Source organism: Labeo rohita, chromosome 3 (genome assembly GCF_022985175.1).
Source record: "Labeo rohita strain BAU-BD-2019 chromosome 3, IGBB_LRoh.1.0, whole genome shotgun sequence".
In the NCBI taxonomy this organism is placed as follows: domain Eukaryota; kingdom Metazoa; phylum Chordata; class Actinopteri; order Cypriniformes; family Cyprinidae; genus Labeo; species Labeo rohita.
In genome coordinates, this window is record NC_066871.1 from 14,464,972 (window position 1) to 14,485,919 (window position 20,948).

Genomic DNA, 20,948 nt, shown 5'->3' on the forward strand with positions numbered 1-20,948 from the left:
CTGATAATACAGTGACATCACAAGTTTAAAAAGAGAAAGAGACAATCTGAGAAAGACGAACACATCTCCTACTGTATGCTTTTAAGAGCCCTCCATAAACATTGGGCACTGGTAAAACATCTATCATTATACAATTAAGTATTTGTGATTAATATGGATGTAGAATTAAAGGGATAGTTCATCCCAAAAAATGAAAATTCTATCATTAATTACTCACCCTCATGTCATTCCAAACCCAGAAGACCTTTGTTCATCTTCAGAACACAAATTAAGATATTTTTGATGAAATCTGAGAGCTTTCTGACCCTGCATAGGCAGCAACGCAAGTCAGCGCAAGGACATCAATAAAATATGTGACATCAGTGGTTCAACCGTAATGTTATGAAGCTACAAAAATACTTTTTGTGCGCAAAGAAAACAAAAATAATGACTTTATTTAACAATTTAGTCTCTTCTGTGTCAGTCTTCGACACACATTCATGACAGTATCATGACACATGCCTGTGGCGCTGCTGATGCAGGAGCCGGCATTCTGACATAGAACATCCATCTCTCTTAGTTTATCGTGTGTATATTCTGGTTCAAAAACTGACACGGAAGAAAAGAAATTGTTGAATAAAGTCATTATTTTTGTTTTCTTTGGCATAAAAGTATTCTTGTAGCTTCGTAACATGACAGTCAAACCACTGATGTCACATGGACTATTTTAATGATGTCCTTACTACCTTTCTTGATCTTGAACGTGTCAGTTACATTGCTGTCTATGCAGGGTCAGAAAGCTCCTGGATTTTATCATAAATATCTTAATTTGTGTTCTGAAGATGAGCAAAGGTCTTACGGGTTTGGAACAACATGAGTTTGAGTAATTAATGACAGAATTTTCATTTTTGGGTGAACTATCCCTTTAAACAAAACAGATATTCACAGAAATTCATAGTGTAGAAATTAAACTGTAAATTTTGGTTTGGAAATTTAAAAAGGTACATTTTAGGGCATGTAGGCATTATAGATAGAAAGAACCAGATATAACTTTGTTTCAACCTTGTTTATTTAATCTTTCATATTTTAAAACCTAACAAACTGTATAGACTAATGTGCAAATCTTATGCTTACCAAGGCTGCATTTATTTGATGATAAAATACAGTTAAACAGTATTGTGAAAAAGTATTGCAAAACTGAATTTTCAGCATCATTACTCCAGTCTTCAGTGTCACATGATTCTTCAGAAATCATTCTAATATGCTGATTTGCTGCTTAAGAAACATTTTGCACTATTATCAGTGTTGAAAACTGTTGTGCTTTTTAATATTTTTGTAGAGACTGTAATCTATTTTTTATTTAATGTATAGAAAGGAACAGTATTTATTTATAATATTAATGTTTTACACTTAACAATAAATGTATTTATTTTTGGTCAATTTAATGTGTCACTAATGAATAAACATTTCAGTTAAAAAAAAAAAAATTCAACTGACCCCAAACTTTTGAATGGTAGGGTCATCAGATGCCCATTTTCCACAAGTTGATTGATTCTTTAGGGTACTAATGAAAAGTCTATACCATACTTTGGTTAAAATTTCTCAATGGTAGTGTAAACACCCTTTTTACCTTGTCAAAAATAGCTCTGTTTACAGGGAGCCACTAATGCTAATGAGCTCTGCTCACCCCGCCCCTCTCTTCCGTGGGGTGAAAAGCAGTTCTCTGAGAGACTGTAAACTTTTAGCACATTAGGAAAGGTGATTTGCAAAGGTTCACAAAAAACCCTTATACTCACTTCTTCTGTGTAAGGTAGATCGGCAGGTGCATTCCCTTCATAAACCAAAGTAATCCTCTGCATCTTTAGCAGCTCAGATGACAGGAGTAAATGATTGCCATGTTCATTATTACATCCAACACATTGTTGTCTACACCTGTTTCGGTGTTGAAACAATGGCGGAGTTTGCAGCTCACTCAGGATGGGTCTACACTAAAACACCAGTGCATCAGCAATCGTGGGAGGGGTCTGTGCAAAACTACATAACATTGCCAAGAATCTGTGAATGGCTTGTTCTGAGAAAGGGGTTATAATTTATGGGGATTTATGGTTGGATTTTTAGCATTATAGGGTGGTTGTGTACACACACTGGCAACACGTATTTCAGTTCAAACTACATGTAAAAATGAGTTTTGCATTGGATGACCTCTTTATACATTTACATACATTTTGGGGTCATTGTGTATTATTAGAATAAACGGCAATCTTTAAATGCTCTTTTGAATGAATCTTACAAGGCCATGCTGACCTGCTAAACTTTGACCCCTTGGTTAAACTAGATTGGGATTTTGCATCCCATGCACATCCAAAAAAACAGCATGCATACTTTAAAATCCCCTTTTTACTTAGTTTCGGGGTTCTTTGCAGTGAAAGCAGAGTGAAAGTTTGATTAAACGAATGTGTCGATGGAGTGTGTAAAGTGATTGGAGACTGGGAAATATTGGACCAAGATAGAGCAGCTGGCTGGGGAGCAGTTCAGTCCATGGAAGAGCCGTCCCAACAACCACTAGCCAAGAGAAGAGGCAAAGCAAAGGAACGGGGCCAAGCTTTAACTAATCACTTTCCATCAGCACTGCCAGCGCCATGGAGGCTCAAACGTTACTATTAGCCACCTGCCAGCCGTGCCGGCACCGAGCCCCGATATGAGGTTTGGTTTCGCCCCAATTCTGTTTGAAATGGCTGTTGAGGGAGATCACATTCAGGCCAGTTCACGAGCATGAAATGGGAACTGCTCCCAAGGTACTTTGACACTTGGAGCCATTCCCTCCCTGGGCTGGAGTCTGTGCCTGTTTCTGATCTGTTTGATCCGCTGTCAGCATTTGGTTGAGTTGATTGGATTGTATGAAGAGCACCTCTCCCAGGACACTTTCCTTTCCGTCCTTCTCATTCACTCTGTCTTCCTTATGAATGAACAGGGGAATGTGTTGTGTTCGCATCGTGGGGCCCTGCATGTAAAGATGTGTCGTGTAGCTCACGCTGGAGGCAGAAATGTCTTTATTAGTGCGCTTATGTGTGCTGTGTAGCGTGAAGCACAGACCTCAGCAGTCAGAGGGGATGAAGGGGTCTCATTGTGTGCATTCTGGGAAAGCCCCAAAGTAACGGCTCTGGAGGTGTGGACGTTTTCCTGCTGCTGCTACTACAACAAGCAGAGAGCTTGACACTGAGAAATGAACTTCGATGCTGAATGATGTAAATGGCGGATAGAACTAAGGTTTGGACGTGAAATGGGATGTGAAAGTGAGTTGTTGCTAAGTTTAGCTTAACTTTTGTTTGCTTTCCCAGTAGGCCATTTTTTCTCAACTTCAGCGACATCAATCAATGCTGGCAAGCCAGTGCAAATGCAGCTTTATAATCAGCCTTTTTGGCTTTTAGCAACTTCTTTTTTTCACTGAAGTATTTTAAGGTGCATTTGTTTAGTTTGTGCTTATGAAGTTAGGCCTCTTTCTTTCAGTCAGTGGCTTGCAGAAATTTACTGCTGTTTTTGTATCCCCATATGAGAGGGGATTCTGAGCTGGTTGACAACAAAATCTGTTTTCTGTTTAGTGACTAGTAAATATGCTAAGTAAAGCTGACAAAAGAGCAATAATGAAACATTTGTTGTATATGTTGGCAGCAGGGCTGCAGGATTTGGGGGAAGTCCATATGTCACCCTGGACCACAGAAGCAGTCATAAGGGTCAGTTTTTTGAAAAAGAAATGTATGCATCATCTGAAAGCTGAATAAATAAGCTTTTCATTGATGAATGGCTAGGATAGGATTGTTAGGATAGGACAATATTTGGCCAAGATACAACTATTTGAAAATCTGGAATCTGAGGGTGAAAAAAAATCCCAATTTTGAGAAAATTGCCTTTAAAGTTGTCCAAATAAAGTTCTTAGCAATGCATATTACTAATCAAAAGTAACTTTTGATGTATGTACAGTAGTAAATTTACTAAATATCTTCATGGAACATGATCTTTACTTAATATCCTAATGATTTTTGGCATAAAAGAGAAATTTATTGTATTTTTGGCTATTGCTACAAATATACCTGTGCTACTTAAGACTGGTTTTGTGGTCCAGGTTCACATATATTTTAATTCATTTAATTAATTAATTTACAGCCTTTTTTAAATTTGATAATCACACTAAGCCATATCATGATTTCTGTTATTTTCTGTTATTTATGAAAACCAAGTTTGTAGATATTAAGTTTGCACGTAATGTGCCCCTATTATGCCATTTCAAATATTGGCTTTCATGCCATGTGTAATGTAGCTGTATGTGAATGCAAACAATCTGAAAAGTTGTAAAGCCGAAAGTGTATGATAAGTAAAGTTATTGGTTCCCAAAAGAAAGAATCAACTCTGAACAGCCTGAACGATAAGTTAGTAATTCAAATCCCACTTCGAATAAGTAATACATTTGCATAATTCCCACATTTGTTCTACACTGGCCAGCTGCAAACAAGTTGATCCGCTCTCAAACAAGTCATTTTTACTGACGACTGCTTCTTTAATTCAGCTTCAACTTGGGATTCACAAAACGTTTGCTCTTGAAAGTTGGCTCAATACTCAGCTTATTATACCAGCTTGTTTCACTGAATCACAACCTCTTAGTATGGTAAATAATTGATGTTTATATTTTCTAACAAGTGTTCAAAATGCAGAACTATGGCAGTGGGCGGATCATTTCTGACGTGCACTGTGCTGCCCATGGTAGACCAGTCACAACAGACTGGGCCATCTGACCAATCGGAGCAGAGAAGGCTCATGGAAAGGAGGGGTTTAGAGTGACTGAATATTTGAACTGCTTTGAACGAATCGTTTGAGAAGTGCTGGACAATGAGGTGATATTAAATGCATATTTTGACCTTGGATACATGTAGACCTATTGTAGGAGACTCCCAAAACAATGTTAGGAACCTTAAAAATATTATAATAGGAGCACTTTAAACACACGCTTATATTTTTGGCCGTTCCTTTTTTTAACCTAATTTACTAGGTTTTTCGGTAACCTAATTTACTGCATTACCCTAAAACTGTCCAAAATATTGTAAATAATACCTCACTCTTTCATTTATTTTAGCACCAGATTATTTTTCATGCAGTTCATCCATCAGTCCAGATAATATTATTATAAATCCTGAATTGTGACATTTGCAGTCTTTGAAATCCATTTTTTGTACATACACAACATGTATTAATGAGGCCCAGCTGTGAGTCACTTTGTTGTGGATGACTGCTAAAGTTATTCCAGATGTGTCACAGTTTCCTCATGCCCTTGGCTACCGTACACACACTCTGTCATGGTGTATGGGTCGTGTGTACTGTTGTTTTGTTTGTAAACATGGTCTGTCAAATTTAAGCCTTAGTTAATCCTATTGGTACAGTTTAAAATTAAATTAGCCCCCCTGCACATATTGTGCTAATGTCACAGTCTGTTTAACTGTGGTGGGACAGAGCATCACTCTGTTTCGGAGGTGTAGCCATTGCTGCTGATGGAGTCTGATTGTTAAACATAAAGTACCAATTGTTGTTTAGGCATGATACAGTGGTAATATCATTGTATTTTGGGATACTATTTGATGCCAAAGACCCTTAGAATCCCCTTGTTGCTTGTACAGTACCATTCAAAAGTTTGGGGTTAGTATTTTTTAAAAAACTTTTTTTTTTTTTTTTTTAATACCATTCAGCAAGGATGCATTCAGTTGACCAAAAGTGCCAGTAAATAAACATAAAATGTTGAAAATAAATAAATAAATATAATTTCTGAAGTTCTGAACTTTCTATTCATCAAATAATACTGAAATACATTTCATAGTCGCATGCCAATACAGCTGTTTTCAACATTGATAATAAAAATAAATGTTTCTTGAGCTTTGCTATCACACAAATTAATAAAATTCAAATATATTTAGAAAACAGTTATTTTAATTTGTAATTACTATTTTGCTTGATGCTTTATCAAATAAATAAAGCCTTGGTTTTAAAACATTAAAGGGTAGTTCACCCAAAAATTAAAATTCTGTCATTAATTACTCATCCTTGTGTAATTTTCAAAGCTGTAAGACCTTTGCTCATCTTCAGAACACAAATTAAGACATTTTTGATGAAATCTGAAAACTTTCTGACCCTGCATGGACAGCAACACAACTGACATGCTCAAGGCCAAGAAAGGTATTAAGGTCATCATTAAAATAGTCCATGTGACTTCAGTGGTTCAACCGTAATGTTATGTAGCTACAAGAATACTTTTTGTGCACAAAGAAAACAAAAATTAAGGTCTTACGGGGTTGGAACAACATGAGTGTGAGTAATTAATGACAGAATTTTTAATGACAGAATTATTTATTTTGTGTTAAGTTTAGTGTTGGGCATATGCATATGTTACCTTAAAAAAGTAATTAGTTATAGTTACTAGTTACTTCTCTCACAAATAGTAACTGAGTTAGTAACTGAATTACATCATTATATAAGTAACTAATTACCAGGGAAAGTAACTATTGTGTTACTTTTTTTAATTTTAATGTTGCTGTGGGACAATGTGAGAGACACCTTTCGAGGGCTAAATATCACGTTATTGGGGTCGCTTTAACCTGCGGAAATGAAAAACGCGGCAACACTGTTAAACCCTCTGGGGTCGAAGACCGCACTGTGTGGTCTGTCTCGTTTTTTCTTAATGACTGTGAAAAGAACTAAAAATACTCCTTGTTTCCGATCGTACAGATATGAATAAGGTATTGTTTGAAACTGCAAAGGGTCTACTTTTATTCGTGTATAGTCATAATAACAACAAAACAATGTGCTTTTGTAAAATAAAGAAAATATATAGAGTGCGCTCTCTGCCATCTCGGTCATTACCTCTCTTCACAGACACATAAATAAAACAACCTGAATCTCAGCGAATACCTGCACAGACATGAGAAATATATGTATAGAACACTTGAAATGTCTACTTTTAAATGAAGTAAGTCACATCGAAAACAAATTTTTTGATAAAGTAATCCATATGATACCAACGTGAACTCCAGTTGTTTCCTTATCTCTAATGTAATCACGCCCACAAGCGGCTGCGCTTTTAAAATTTACATATGTTTTAAACATCCACATGAGACGTGCGGATGTAGATAAATGTCCACATCACCTCCGTAAACAAACGTAAACATTCATCAAGTTCATCTCGGCTAGTTCTTTTATGGAAGAAGACGTGCTGAGAGGAATAAGCCAGAATTTTCCTCAGAAGGAGAATGTAATGCAATACGATACGCAGCTTTGCTGGTCCTATTCCTGATAGAGAGCCTACTTGGATGAAAACCACTTCAGTGAGCTCAATTATAGTAACACAGTAGCGGTAATGGCGTGGTAACGGGGGAAACAGTAATTTGTTTGATTACTCGTTACAGTAAAAAGTAATGCCGTTAGTAACACTTTTCTACCCACTGTTAGAAAGCTGTATGTATAATCCTTTAAAGAAATTTAAAAATATGAAATTGTTAAAATCTAGGGCTGTCAGAAGATAATTTAGCATGTTAAACATTTAAAAAATATAATTTAAATAATAAGAAAAGTTTGTTGACTTTTGGTGAGTCTGAGAGCGTTCACTCTCTCTCAAATTTTCTGTTGACCTCCTGTTCGAAAACCCCTGTTTTTTCTTTGTACTACGGTATTAATGTAATACCATCACTCAAAATAGCACCTTTTTGTAGGGGAAAAACAACTGGAAAAGTGAACTATAAATCCCTATGATCCAGTACTATGGAGACGCTGAGTAGACTTCTGGCAACAATGCTTCTTTGAAGCATGAAGCGATTTAAAAATGTTTTTTCTGTCTTTTTCACCATCTATTGCAGATTGAAGAGAGCACAGCTGCATATCTATAAGATGCATTCTTGTTGTAACACATTTCCTTGCTGTGCTTCATCTGGCATCCAGACCTCTCAATGCCTCTGACCCATTGCCACTCCAATTTCTCCCAACTGCATGTCTCTACAAAGCCTCTGAACAACAGATGATGTCCTGAGCCTTTCAGTGATCCCTCACCCTGTCTTTTTTTGTGTAACACCAAGGATTCTACACTTGTCCCACTTTGGACGGTCTGCAGACAGAGAGAGAGATGAGTCACAGAGAACCTTTTCCACTACATCTCATAACATTCTTCTGTCTGGGAACAGCGGATATGCAGAATCAATCGTGGCTGGGCAGCATTCGCTGTTTCTCCCCTTGCTGCTGTGTCTAGTCCTGCAGTCAGCTCTTTGATTTTTCCATTAGAACATCAGTTTCTTTTGTCCACCCCAATTTTTAACACAAAGCAACAATGGGGAACATGTCATATTCCTCTAAGACGAGACGTCTCAGGTGTGTTAGATGGAGTCTAAAGGGAGTCAATCTGTCTTCGGTGTGCTTGTGTTGGAAACTTCATTCAGTTCAGGACATTTCAGGTGTGAGAGCACAGTTGTTATTTGCAGGGGAATGTATGCAGACTTGACAGCTGTTGTTTACGTCTAGTAGACTGTAATAGTAAATTTTTTTATACAGGCCCTATTTGTGGGCTCATTAATTTTTACAAAGAGGCAAAACTCCTCCTCTTTTAACACAAAGCAACCAGAGCGAACATCTCCAGGCTCATATTTGTACCTCTAAATATTTTCGTGCAACAAAGCAACCCCGTTCTGTCTGTGCTCTGGGCGTGTCAGCATGATGTAATTTTTGTTTTTTGTCTTGAAGACCAGATTTTACTGACCCATATTTTTCTTTACTATCCAGCGGGTTAACTGTGGGCACTATAAAAAGATCTGAAGTACGCATCTACAAAACAGTACTGAGAGAAGTTGGGCAGAGTTCAGATCTCTAGAGTTTAGATATGTGCACTGAAGCTAAGATTGATGTTTATTGTATTGCTTGTACAGCTGAGAAATTTATATTAGTTTGTTTGATTTTCACTTCTTTGTTAAAGGATTAGTTCATTTCCAGAATAAAAATTTTTGTATGAATATGAGATCCATCTTTTCCCATTGAGGACAACTGAGGGACTCATATGCAACTATTACAGAAGGTTCAAACGCTCACTGATGCTCCAGAAAGAAACAGATGCATTAAGAGCCGGGGGTGAAAACTTTTTGAATTTGAAACTCAGGGTAAACTGAACTTATTTTGTCTTTTGGGAAACATCTTCTGTAGCTTCTGAAGGCCAGTACTAAATGAAAAAAATAAGATATTTAGGCAAAATAAGAAAAATGTACACATCTTCATTCTGTTCAAAAGTTTTCACCCCCAGCTTTTAATGCATTGTTTTTCCTTCTAAATCATCAGTGAGTATTTGAACCTTCTGTAATAGTTGCTTATGAGTCTCAAAATCATACAATCATTGGTGGAAAGGGTTCAAATACTGCTTAGGACAAACAATGGACTCACACAGCTGTGGATCATTCAGGTAACAAAAGAGTATTAAGAATCAAATATATGTAAACTTTTGAACAGGGTCATTTTTATAAATTCAGCTCTGCAAGGTGTATGTAAACTTTTAACCTCAACTGTATTTGGATTATACTGTATGTTTATTCACACAAGGCAAAGTAAATCACTATTTCCCACATTTTAAAAATAAAATAGACTTCAATAATAGGTCATCCTATTGATGTAAACAACTGAATAATTGATAAAAGATGTGAAAATAGAGTCTCTATTCTAAGTAAAATCCATATGTTTGCACTTTTCACATTGACGTTATTGGGGTCAGTTCTAACGTACAGTACCTTTCATCAGAAGGTCTGATTTCAGAGGCCAAAAGGTTGATAAACCTTTGAAGACTATAGATAGAAGTTCTCCTCTGTAACCTCTGTGTCTTAAAATAGAAGCACTCGCTTGTTTCCCCATAAACCTAGACAGTCTTTTACTGGGGACTTACTCCATCCCTGTGTTTTATTTAATATCAGTTCTCACCTTGCTCTGTTTGGAAACGTCAGGCCAGGCCTGAGAGGTGAAAGAGTTAAAGACAGCAGAAAAAGACACACACAGATGTTCTCTGTCACATTGAGCAGCAGCTGCTGAAAACAGCCCTGTATTCAGGCTGACTGATGCAGATTGCTTCGAGCAGCTCCGCTCCAGATGGAATACGGACCTCATATGGCATATTCTGATTCGCTTCCAAATTCCACCGCTTATATTATAGACCCAATAGAAGCCTGTTTACCAGGTGTTAAAGGTTTTATCACCTACAGACCATTTAAATTGGTGAAATCTTAAACATGCCAAAGCCAGAGGCTCTATGATGTTTGGATAAACGGAAGCATGAAAACAGGCCAGCGAGGTACTTAAAGCTGAAGCGTGTAATTTCTAGTCTTCATGGTTCATCAAACGTAATAGCAAAAATCATGACTGTTTCCGAAAAGGTTTCCTGAACATTCCTCCTGTCTACTATTGGTTGATCAAACAGATCCAGCCTCTAACACATGCCATTGGTTGAACCATTGTCGCTGTGATGAGATGTGATAATTTGGAACAATAGTGCTTTCTGGTACTTCTCTGTGTAAGTTGTGATTGGAGTGCTTTTGCCAAAAAGTGTTCTTTTTGCCAAAATGTGGTATTTAATTGCATGAATTTTCCCTGTTTTTACATTTTACGTTTTTACATTTGCAGTCTTGCAGGATCTGTCCACTGCTTTTGGCACATTAACCACCAGATCCTCTTGTCAACCCTTTTAGCAAAGGGCGTATCAGGAACCGCACTCCAGTGGTTTGAGTCTTACTTCTCAGATAGGCCCTTCACGTTCAAGTTCAAGTTTATTTATTTATAAACCACATTTAAAAACAGCCACAAGGCTCACCAAAGTGCTGTACATAAAAAAAAATCTAATCCTATGATCTCACATAAAACCAAAGGAATGATAGATAAGCATTCTGAAAACAGAGTAATAATCAAAGTCATACTACAGTGTCATGAGAAAGGTGTATTAAAAGGCTAGATCAAACAAGTTTTTAAAAGGAACTTGAAAATGGATGGTGCAACTCAAATCTCTAGCGGCAGATTGTTCCATAGCCGAGGCCCAACCACAGAAAAAGCTTGATCCTCTCTACGTTTAAGTCTGGACTGAGGGACTAAAAGGAGATATTGATCACTGGATCTTAGACTTCTAGTGGGAGCATAAAAATGCAACAGATACCTTCAAGATATTTTGGAGGGTTGAGGTGTCCAAGTCGCAACATCTAGCTACTGGGGTGCCTCAGGGCTCAGTTCTCGGACCACTTCTCTTCTCTGTCTACATGGCATCACTAGGTTCTCTCATTCAGAAACATGGCTTTTCATATCTCTGCTATGCTGATGACATTCAACCCTACCTTTCATTCCATCCTGATAATCTGACAATAGCTGCTCGATTCTCAGACCCTGTTTACACTAGTGCATTTTCGTTTTCAAACTGCATTTTAAAATGAAAATGATCCTTGTCTACACTGCCATTTTCACTGCATTTCAGAAATGATCTCTGTCTACACAACAACTGAAAACGTATGTCACATGACCATTCATGCAGGTACAACCATAGATATGTATAGGTAGATTCCCTATTATTTAGATGGCAGACATGTCTATGTGCTTGAAGCCGTCAAATGGGGAGTCTACTTATACATATCTATGGGTACAACAATGAGCATGCTGTTATTGTTTACACGGTCGTCAAGAATATGCAGAGCGAATGTGGGCAGCCATGCCATCGTTTTCGAAAGTCTCTGTTTTGTTCCATTTACATTGAAACGCAACCCTGGAGTTTTCAAACTAAAACAGGGTCTACAGTGTTTTCAAAAATCTCCGTTTTCGAGGGTCGTAACTGTAGCAAAAGTTATGCATTTTAAAATGAAAATACACTAGTGTAAACGCAGCCTCAGCATGCCTAATATACATTTCAGGCTGGGTGAAGAACCATCACCTTCACCTCAACCTTGCCAAGACAGAACTGCTTGTGGTTTCAGCCAACTCAACAGTTCATCACAATTTCTCCATCCAGCTAAGTGCATTAACCATAACAATTTTCAGGACAGCCAGAAAGCTGGAGTTGTGATTGATTGATCAGTTGAATTTCACAGACCACATTGTTGGAACAGCCCAGTCCTGTGGATTTGCCTCATACAACATTAGGAAGATCAGGCCCTTTCTATCGGAACATGCTACACAAGTCCTTGTTCAAGCTCTCGTTCTGTCCAGGCTGGACTATTGCAATGTTGTCTTGACAGGTCCTCCAGCCAGTTCTGTCAAACCTCTGCAACTAATCCTGAATGCAATAGCAAGATTAGTTTTTAATAGAGTTGGGTATCGTTTTAAGTTTATCGATTCTGATTCTGCTTATCGATTCCCATTCTTAACGATTCCTAGTTTCGATTCCAATAACATAAAAAAGTCAATAAAAAATTAGGTCAAACATTTTTATTTTGTACTTTTAAAAAGCTTTCTGTTGCAGCTGAATAACATGAGCAATCAGCAGTCTACAGAACACTTAGGCCTAAGAGGAACTTTTGCCTACGGTTTTAACAAAATATACCACAACTAATAAACAACTAATATAAATTTCAAACATTAAATTGTTAAAGGCGAGTAAACAGTAATAAAATAGGAACAAGCAAATAAATTAGCAAAAGCATAAATAAATACAACTTAACAAATTACAGGTACAGAAATTTAAATCAAAATCTTAAAAACACTGCATAGTTTTCTTTGCATAAATAAAATATAGATTAACTCATTAAAGTTACGAAAGATATTCAGTCAAGATCAGTGAATGATTTGATCTTGGATTAACATTAATGACAGGCACATGCGTTTTCTTTCTTAGCTGTTTACTTTCACTTTCACTTTCGACAAAAAATGGCTGCGTTTATGATGATATATTGACATATTTTGTGCATATTGGGTGGTAAATGTAAAAGAGAAATCAGAACCCGGGCCCGGAATGACCTTTCCTGCGGTGGAATGGTTCAAGAACAGACACAGGCTAAAAATTCGCACCGGGACCGTTGTTCATTGTGCTCGCGCTTCAGATGTATGCGGTGCAAACAAACCGTGTGCAAATACTTTGTCTTCCCGCGTTTAAATCGTTTTGGTTTTAAACTTTAATCTATCACTCTATTCTATCTATCTTTGTATTTATTAATTAATTTGCATTTAAATAAATAATTTTAAATGCTCTTGTCGTGAAGACTTAATCATAAGCTCTTTGTGATCAGTATAGTGAACAAATGATTTGTGTCTGATTCAGTTGTATAGATTATGTTTTTGCACACCAAGGAATGAGGTTGCTGAACTGAAAAAACCTGCATCCTGGTCCCCTGGTGGCGCTGTGAGTGAAGCATGAGTGATTTATGGGTGGAAGAAAGTGCAACACCAGTATGCAGTGCTCCACAGAGTCTCTTTTATGGCTGTGCTGCTGTTAGGGGAAGTGATGGAGTGAGTGGCCCTTAGAGACAGGCATAGCGTTCTTCCCCCGTGTCTGCTGGGAAACAGGACAGTTTGCCATCTACACAGCTTGCATATGAATGCAAACTAAAAACGGTCATGGTGTATAACCTCAAATGACAGTAAAAGTATTTGCTTTTCTGTGTGTGACAAAGATGCATGGGTAGCTGACTGTACTGAACAATAGTTCTGGCCCACATAGCTGAGAAGAATGATTATCTTGTTGTTCTTCCTTTCTAATTAGCATGGCCAAACCATGAAGATTATGCAATGTTTATGTAAATGTAAACATGTCAGTCATTGATTATACACCAAAAATGATCACAGTTGGAAGGCAGTGCAGAGTTTTAGGGTTAGAGTGTGTGATTTTCACTGCTGGTCTTGCAGCTCTAGTGCATACTCAAAGTTACAGTCCAAAAATAGAGAATTTTCCAATGCAGATGGGAAATTCAAGCCCTAAATCAAATGCACTGGCCTCAAACACTTGCTTGTGTAAATGTTGTTACTTTTTGTTATAAAAACTGTATATAAAATCCTAGTATCATGCTGTGAAATGTCCTTACTCCTACGGTGCACTATTGTTACTTTTTAATCGTACTCATCATTCTTTCTCTCTCTTCTTACTTTAGAGTTGCTGGGCTCTGCCAAGAAGGTGAACGTCAACTTCCAGGACACTGATGGGTGAGTGGGACATATAAGGACTTTATATGACTCCTCTTTGTAAACATGATCGTTCCTGTCTTGCTGCCAAATATCCTCGAGATCTGCCAGAACTCATGTGTGCTTGTTGGTTTAGAAAAACTTTTATCCAAGTCTTTTACCCAGTCACTCTATTTATTTATTTATTTTTTAATCCAACTCATGTCCATATACAATTACAGAACTGTACTGATCCATAACTTCTCTTTAATTTAAACCTAATCAATGCTTAATTGTTATACATTTTTGTAAAAAAATGTATCACAGACACTCTTTTTAAGCAAAATATTAAAATATGTTTATTAGATTTTTAAATTGTAAAGGGAAAGCTATACTGCTCGAAATTAAGGCAAATGTATTTGAACCCTTTTTGGTTGTTAATGTTAATGAAACATATTACGTCTGTACATGTATTGTTTTTTTGTTTTTTTTCATTTGAAATATTCATTTTTGCATGACAATTTTAGTTAGAAATCAACCAAATACTAATGCATTCAAACCCAGGTTGTTGCTTTACAGTAAGCCTATAATGTTTGATATTCAGAGTTGTTTGATGAGATTTGGGAGAAAATGTCAATAAACACTGAAAAATGAAACCCTATTACTATTTTATGTTTAAACCACAGATGGCAATAGAGAGCCCATAATTCTGTAGTTTCTAAATATATAAATGTGGCTTAACTGTCTAAATGCTTTTTGGGACTGTATATTGCATGGCATAATTGTATGTCGATTGCTAATAGAGTCTAGCTAGATTATGAGTATGACATATTTGCTCTTATCCAAATTGCTCGTGTCACATTCAATAACTCTTTCAGCTGCCATTGATGTTTATTCAGTTCTATCCAGTGTGTTTCCGAGGCAGAGAGCATTGTGTTATTTGTGGCAGTGTGTTATTTGTGCTAGCGTCATAGAGAGTTGAATCAGCCATTTGTTGGGCTGCTTTTGTTCTACATATCCTGTCGATTTTTCCGCCGGATGTTGTAATGGTGTAGATATTGGTTGTTAATCATGCATTCTGCTGTAGTTTTTCTTGAGCGCAGCACAGCTGAAAAGAAGATTCTGTGTTGAGATATAATGCAAATGGCGGTTTGTGGTTTGGCACAGAGCAGAAAGACACCTGGGTTGAAGCATACAGTAAATGTTTCTAGTGCTGCATGGTCAGTTATTTCTCTTGATGGGGCTCAGTAAAAACAATGGAATAAAAAAAATTGGGATTCAGTACTAAACTAGTCAAACCAAAGATGTTAACAGCTTCTCTGTGACAGTGTCATACAAAACAATGAATAGAGTGCGAGTTTGGGAAAAATGGATTCTCATGAATCATTTATTTTTAATGAATCAGTCAGTTGTGCATTAGCGGTTTGATTTAGAATCAGGCAGTTGTTCAGAGCTGTTGCTGAGTTTACAATTGACCTGAATGACCATCTTTATCTAGTAGGGATGTCAAAAAAATGATATCACAGTATTTTGGGAGATTTTTTTCCAAAACAATAATAAAAATTTGGCTGAGTGTGTTTTTGTGCAGCAAGGTGGCAGCAAGTCCCTGTCTTAATGGGTGATTCATTTAAACGATATGTTCAAAATGGCTGATTCATTTAGAAACGAAGCAAAGGCCTGTCTTTATGAATTAATCATTGAATCACTGATTCAAATGATTCGTTCAAAAACAGATTCTTTCAAGAGTGCAGTGTTCACTGTAGTGTTTGCACAAATGTTGTGCTCCGACTTGGAACTATGTTTGTTTGCAAAACATAAAAAAACAGATAATGTTCTTGTTTGTTGAACTGTTGTATAAAATCTGATATCATATGCTGGCATTCAGCATATTGTGTTGCATATTGTGTTGCAAAGTTTACATACAACTTGCAGAATCTGCAAAATGTTAATTATTTTACCAAAGTAAGAGGGATCATACAAAATGCATGTTATTTTTTATTTAGTACTGACCTGAATAAGATATTTCACATTAAAGAGATTTACATTTTAGAGAAAATAATAGAGTGGAAACTTTTGAACAGAATGAAGATGTGTACATTTTTGCCTAAATATCTTTATCTAAATATCTTTTTTCATTAATTACTGCCCTACAGAAGATAGTTACACGTTTCCCAGAAGACAAAATAAGTTAAATTCACCTTTATCTTCAAATTCAAAAAGTTTTCACCCCCCTGCTCTTCATGCATCATGTTTCCTTCTGGAGCATCAGTAAGCGTTAGAACCTTCTGTAATAATTGCATATGAGTCCCTCAGTTGTCCTCAATGTGAAAAGATGGATCTCAAAATCATACAGCCATTGTTGGAAAGAGTTCAAATACACAAAAATGCTGAAAAACCACAGAATTTGTGGGACCTGAAGGATTTTTCTGAAGAACAGTGGGCAGAACAAAAAAACTGGATCATTCAGGTAACAAAACAGTATTAAGAATCAAGTGTATGTAAACTTTTGAACCAAGTCATTTTTATAAATTCAACTATTATTTACTCTTCTGGACTATATGTAAATATATTGTATGTGAAATATCTTATTCAAGTCAGTGCTAAAAAAAATAACATGCATTTTGTATGATCCTTCTTATTTTGGTAAAATACTTAATTTTTAATAATTGTTAATAATAATTGTTTTAGGATTTCGGTCTTAGTGGGGCTTAGATTCTTTGCTAAAATGAACTGTTGTGGCTGAGAGAATTATTTATTGCTTTAAGAGCAAGGTGTATGTAAGATTCTGCAAGGTGTATGTGAACCTTTGACCTCAACTGTATCATATCTTATAAATATATAAAACAAAAACCCATACAACCATATTTTTGGCTTTTATAACTTGAATTACCATTTAATTGTAGCTGCATTCTATGCTTCATTACACAATGAATTCTTTTGGAGTCTCAAGACATGCTTTTGCTTGTTTTTTGCAATTTGAGTGACGTACACATCATTAAAACAACAATTACGATGTTATCATAGTCAATAAATATCATACACCCCTATTATCTTGTGTCAACTAAAAAAACATTTGGCTGGTCCAATAGGTTCCTTTTTTTCCTTCTGCAGTCACTGTGATGAGCACAGCCTTTTCTCCAGCCAGCGAAGGCGTTGTGGCGAAGACGGAATTTCACAGAATTTGTACCTCACACAAAAGCACACTCGTGCACACGGTGGATGGGCGGACTGCCATAAACACTCACTGATTCTCACATGCGCAGACGGACAGGCAAACACTTACTGACGCACTCTCACACATATGCAGCCAGGCGCAAATACACAAACAACATCTAACAAAACTACCCTTAAACCAATCACAACAACACACCCACTACTCACACTATGGTCCTGTCCTGCTTTGAGCTCAGAGATCCATAGATCAAAGGCTGCTTTTTTACTGTAGTCTGTCAAACTGTGAAACTGGCAGAATTATTAAAAAAAATCTCTTCTATTGATCACTGTCCCCGAACAACGGTGGCATTCATCATCACAGCTCTGCTTCATGGGTTTTAAGGAAATGAAAGCTGTAACTCTAAACCGACGGATACCTCCGCACAGCCCGAATCCTCACACACGCCATGTACAGTATTTACACGCGCAGCCTTCCTCAGGCCCACCTCAAATTTATATCAGCAAGATAAATGACTCATGCATTAATTCCTTCTCCGTAGACTATTGCTTTCTAAGCAGAGATGAAATTATGTTGTCTGCTGAGTGAAGAATAAGAGCAGCAGCAGTGAGAAAATGCAGTGTGGGATGATCCATCATTTCTGAGGTTAAACTGCCAGTTGGATGGGTGGTGGTCCTTCTAGCCTTGAAATGACAGTCAGAAATCAACATCACCCTTCCTGATGATCACTTTAATATCTCACACCCCATATGATTGAGACCCCATGAAGTTTACACTGAAGAGCTGCACATGGATCAGCTACAATGTCTTAAATTTAAATTATAAAAGTAAAGTTTTACGCCATGTCCTAACTAGACACGGCTATGCGACATGGCTACATCAATCAAATATAACAGCCAATCAGAAGCATATGTAGGCAGACTCTCTGAAAACTCACTGCACAAAATGAAATGAATAAGTTGTAATCTAATTCATGAGTTTTAAACAGTTTTAACATTACATACTGATTATATTTGCTATGGAATGCGCTTGTTGGTTTGCATTGAGTTCACAGTTTTAATGTTTATGTTTGCTTTCATTTATTGTCAAGATCTGAGGTAAACTGTCTACCGTTACTTTCAGCATGGCTGTAAAGTCACACAAAATGATATTCAAACTCACATTAGACACTTGAATAACATTGAATAATGCACATAATCAGTACCTGCGATCATCATTGTCATAGTATGTATCTTGTTCAAGCTGCAATACTGCAGAAATAGAAACCGTTTCTAAAATAGAAACTGCTGTCGCTCATCATGTGTCATTGTCGCGGCTGGTTAGGACAAAAACACTGCTTAACATGGAAAAGATACCTTTTATCGTGTGTCACAGAGTCGTATAACATACTTGTTCCAACACTCAGGCATTGCTAGGAAACAAAAGTTAAAGGAATTATCCCTCTTAAAGGGATAGTTCACCCAAAAATGGAAATTCTGTTGTTAATTACTCACACTCATGTCGTTCCAAACCCGTAAGACCCGTAAGTTCATTTTCAGAACACAAATTAAGATCAAACAGCTTTCTGACCCTGCATGGACAGCAACACAACTACCACGTTAAAGGCCTAGAAAGGTAGTAAGGACATGATGCAAGCATCGTGGTACTCTTGCGAGACAAGCATCGAAGACTGACACGGAAGAGAAAAAATTGTAGAATAAAGTCATTATTTTTGTTTTCTTTGTGCACAAAAAGTATTCTCATAACTTCATAAAATTAAGATTGAACCACTGTTGTCACATGGACTATTTTATTGAAGCTTTTACTACCTTTCTGGGTCTTGAATGTGTCAGTTGCATTGCTGTCTATGCAGGGTCAGAAAGGTCACATATTTAATCAAAAATATCTTAATTTGTGTTCTGAAGATGAACGAAGGTCTTATGGGTTTGGAATGACATGAGGGTGATTAACTAATGGCAGAATTTAAATTTTTAGGTGAACTATCCCTTTAAAAAATCCTTCCATTTAAAAAGAATGATTTGAGGTGTTATTTGCCTGATTTGAGATATCAGGAGCACAGCATGAGGAATGTCAGGTGCTTGATGCTGATAGGAGGATTCTCTAGTAGATTGTTCCGGTGGGCATCTGCGGGAACAATAAAAACAAAGACGCTCTAGATGGGGCGCACACTAAGCTCTGATTTAAAGGCTTGTTGTGACAATGTTTTTAGACAGATTTGTGAAGGCAATGTGTCTCAGTGTCACAGGCACTCAGTGTGAAGGTCACTGGCATTGACAGCAGCACAAACACACACTCTCATTGCGGTCAGAGTTGAGGTCCAGCAGAGCCAAAGCAAAATAGGAGGCTTTCAGTGGATTCTGAGATAAGCTCTATCTGAAATGAGCTCGAGGAACATTGCAACATGACTGCCATCTGCTGTGAGGCTGCGCTCATCGGGATAATCGTAGCATGTCATCACTGTGTGATTGTCTCTACCACATACCATGACAGCTTAAATTGACTGTGGATGCACCAGACCTGTTTGTTCGTTACTTCCAGGTGGATTCAAAGTCTGTCTCCCATGACCTGATAAATGTAGGGTTGATAGGCCCTGTTTGTGGAGGCTTTCATTTCAGCGCACATAAAAATCTAAGATTAATATAGCCGCCAGCTCCCTAAAAAAATCTAACCTTGCTCTTGAAGCAATAAATAATTCTCTCAGCCACAACAGTTTATTTTCAGTTAAGAAGCTGAGCCCCACACTGAAATCCTAAAACAATTATTATTAACAATTATTAAAATTAATTATTTTACCAAAATAAGGATCATACAAAATGCATGTTATTGATTATTTAGTGCTGACCTGAATAAAATATTTCACATAAAAGATGTAAAAAATGACCCAGTTCAAAAGTTTACATCCTCTTGATTGTTAATACATTTTTCTTATTTTGCCTAAATATTGTATTTTTTCATTTAGTACTGCCCTAAGGCTACAGAAGATACTTACATGTTTCCCAGAAGACAAAATAAGTTAAATTTATCCTGATCTTAAAATTCAAAAGTTTTCACCCCCCGGCTCTTCATGCATCATGTTTCCTTCTGGAGCATCAGTGAGCGTTCGAACCTTCTGTAATAGTTGCATATGAGTCCTTCAGTTGTCCTCAGTGTGAAAAGATGGATCTCAAAATCATACAGTCATTATTGGAAAGGGTTCAAATACACAAAAATGCTGAAAAACCAAAGAAATTGTGGGACCTGAAGAATTTTTCAGAAGAGCAGTGGGCAGTTTAACTGTTCAGGACAAATAACTCTGCCGAACAGTTGCCTTCCAGGAACGAAGTTGCCCAGCCCTGATTTAGAGTATTTCCAGTTTTGATGATGGGGATTTTGATTCATCCCAGGATTCGAGAGTTTTGAGTATGTTCACTAAAATGATTAGTTCAGTGTCTGTTTATTTAGATCTAATATTTACGCTAGTAGAGGATGACAGATGTTTTATATGTCACAGTTTTATGTGATTTAAAATGTGATTTTAAGTGAATAGATATAAAAAGCACTAAGTCATCTATTACTGAGAGTTTTAATGTTTTTTTTTTATTTAAAAAGAACGGATTTGTCATTTTTTTTCTCCATTGCTTGAACTGCTGAGCGTGACTTTTATCAAGCTATAAAGTTATAATGTTTCATCAATATGTTT

At 36.9% G+C, this 20,948-nt stretch overlaps 1 protein-coding gene across 13 annotated transcripts in view; it reads left to right on the forward strand.

Moving 5' to 3' along the window:
- Window positions 1-20,948, forward strand: part of caskin1 (CASK interacting protein 1) — a 107,076-nt gene that overhangs the window by 50,781 nt on the left and 35,347 nt on the right. For all 13 annotated transcript variants that reach the window (XM_051106852.1, XM_051106856.1, XM_051106855.1 and 10 more), the window contains exon 2: window positions 14,088-14,139. In XM_051106852.1, the coding sequence (XP_050962809.1) occupies window positions 14,088-14,139 (52 nt within the window). The remainder of the gene's footprint in view (window positions 1-14,087; window positions 14,140-20,948) is intronic.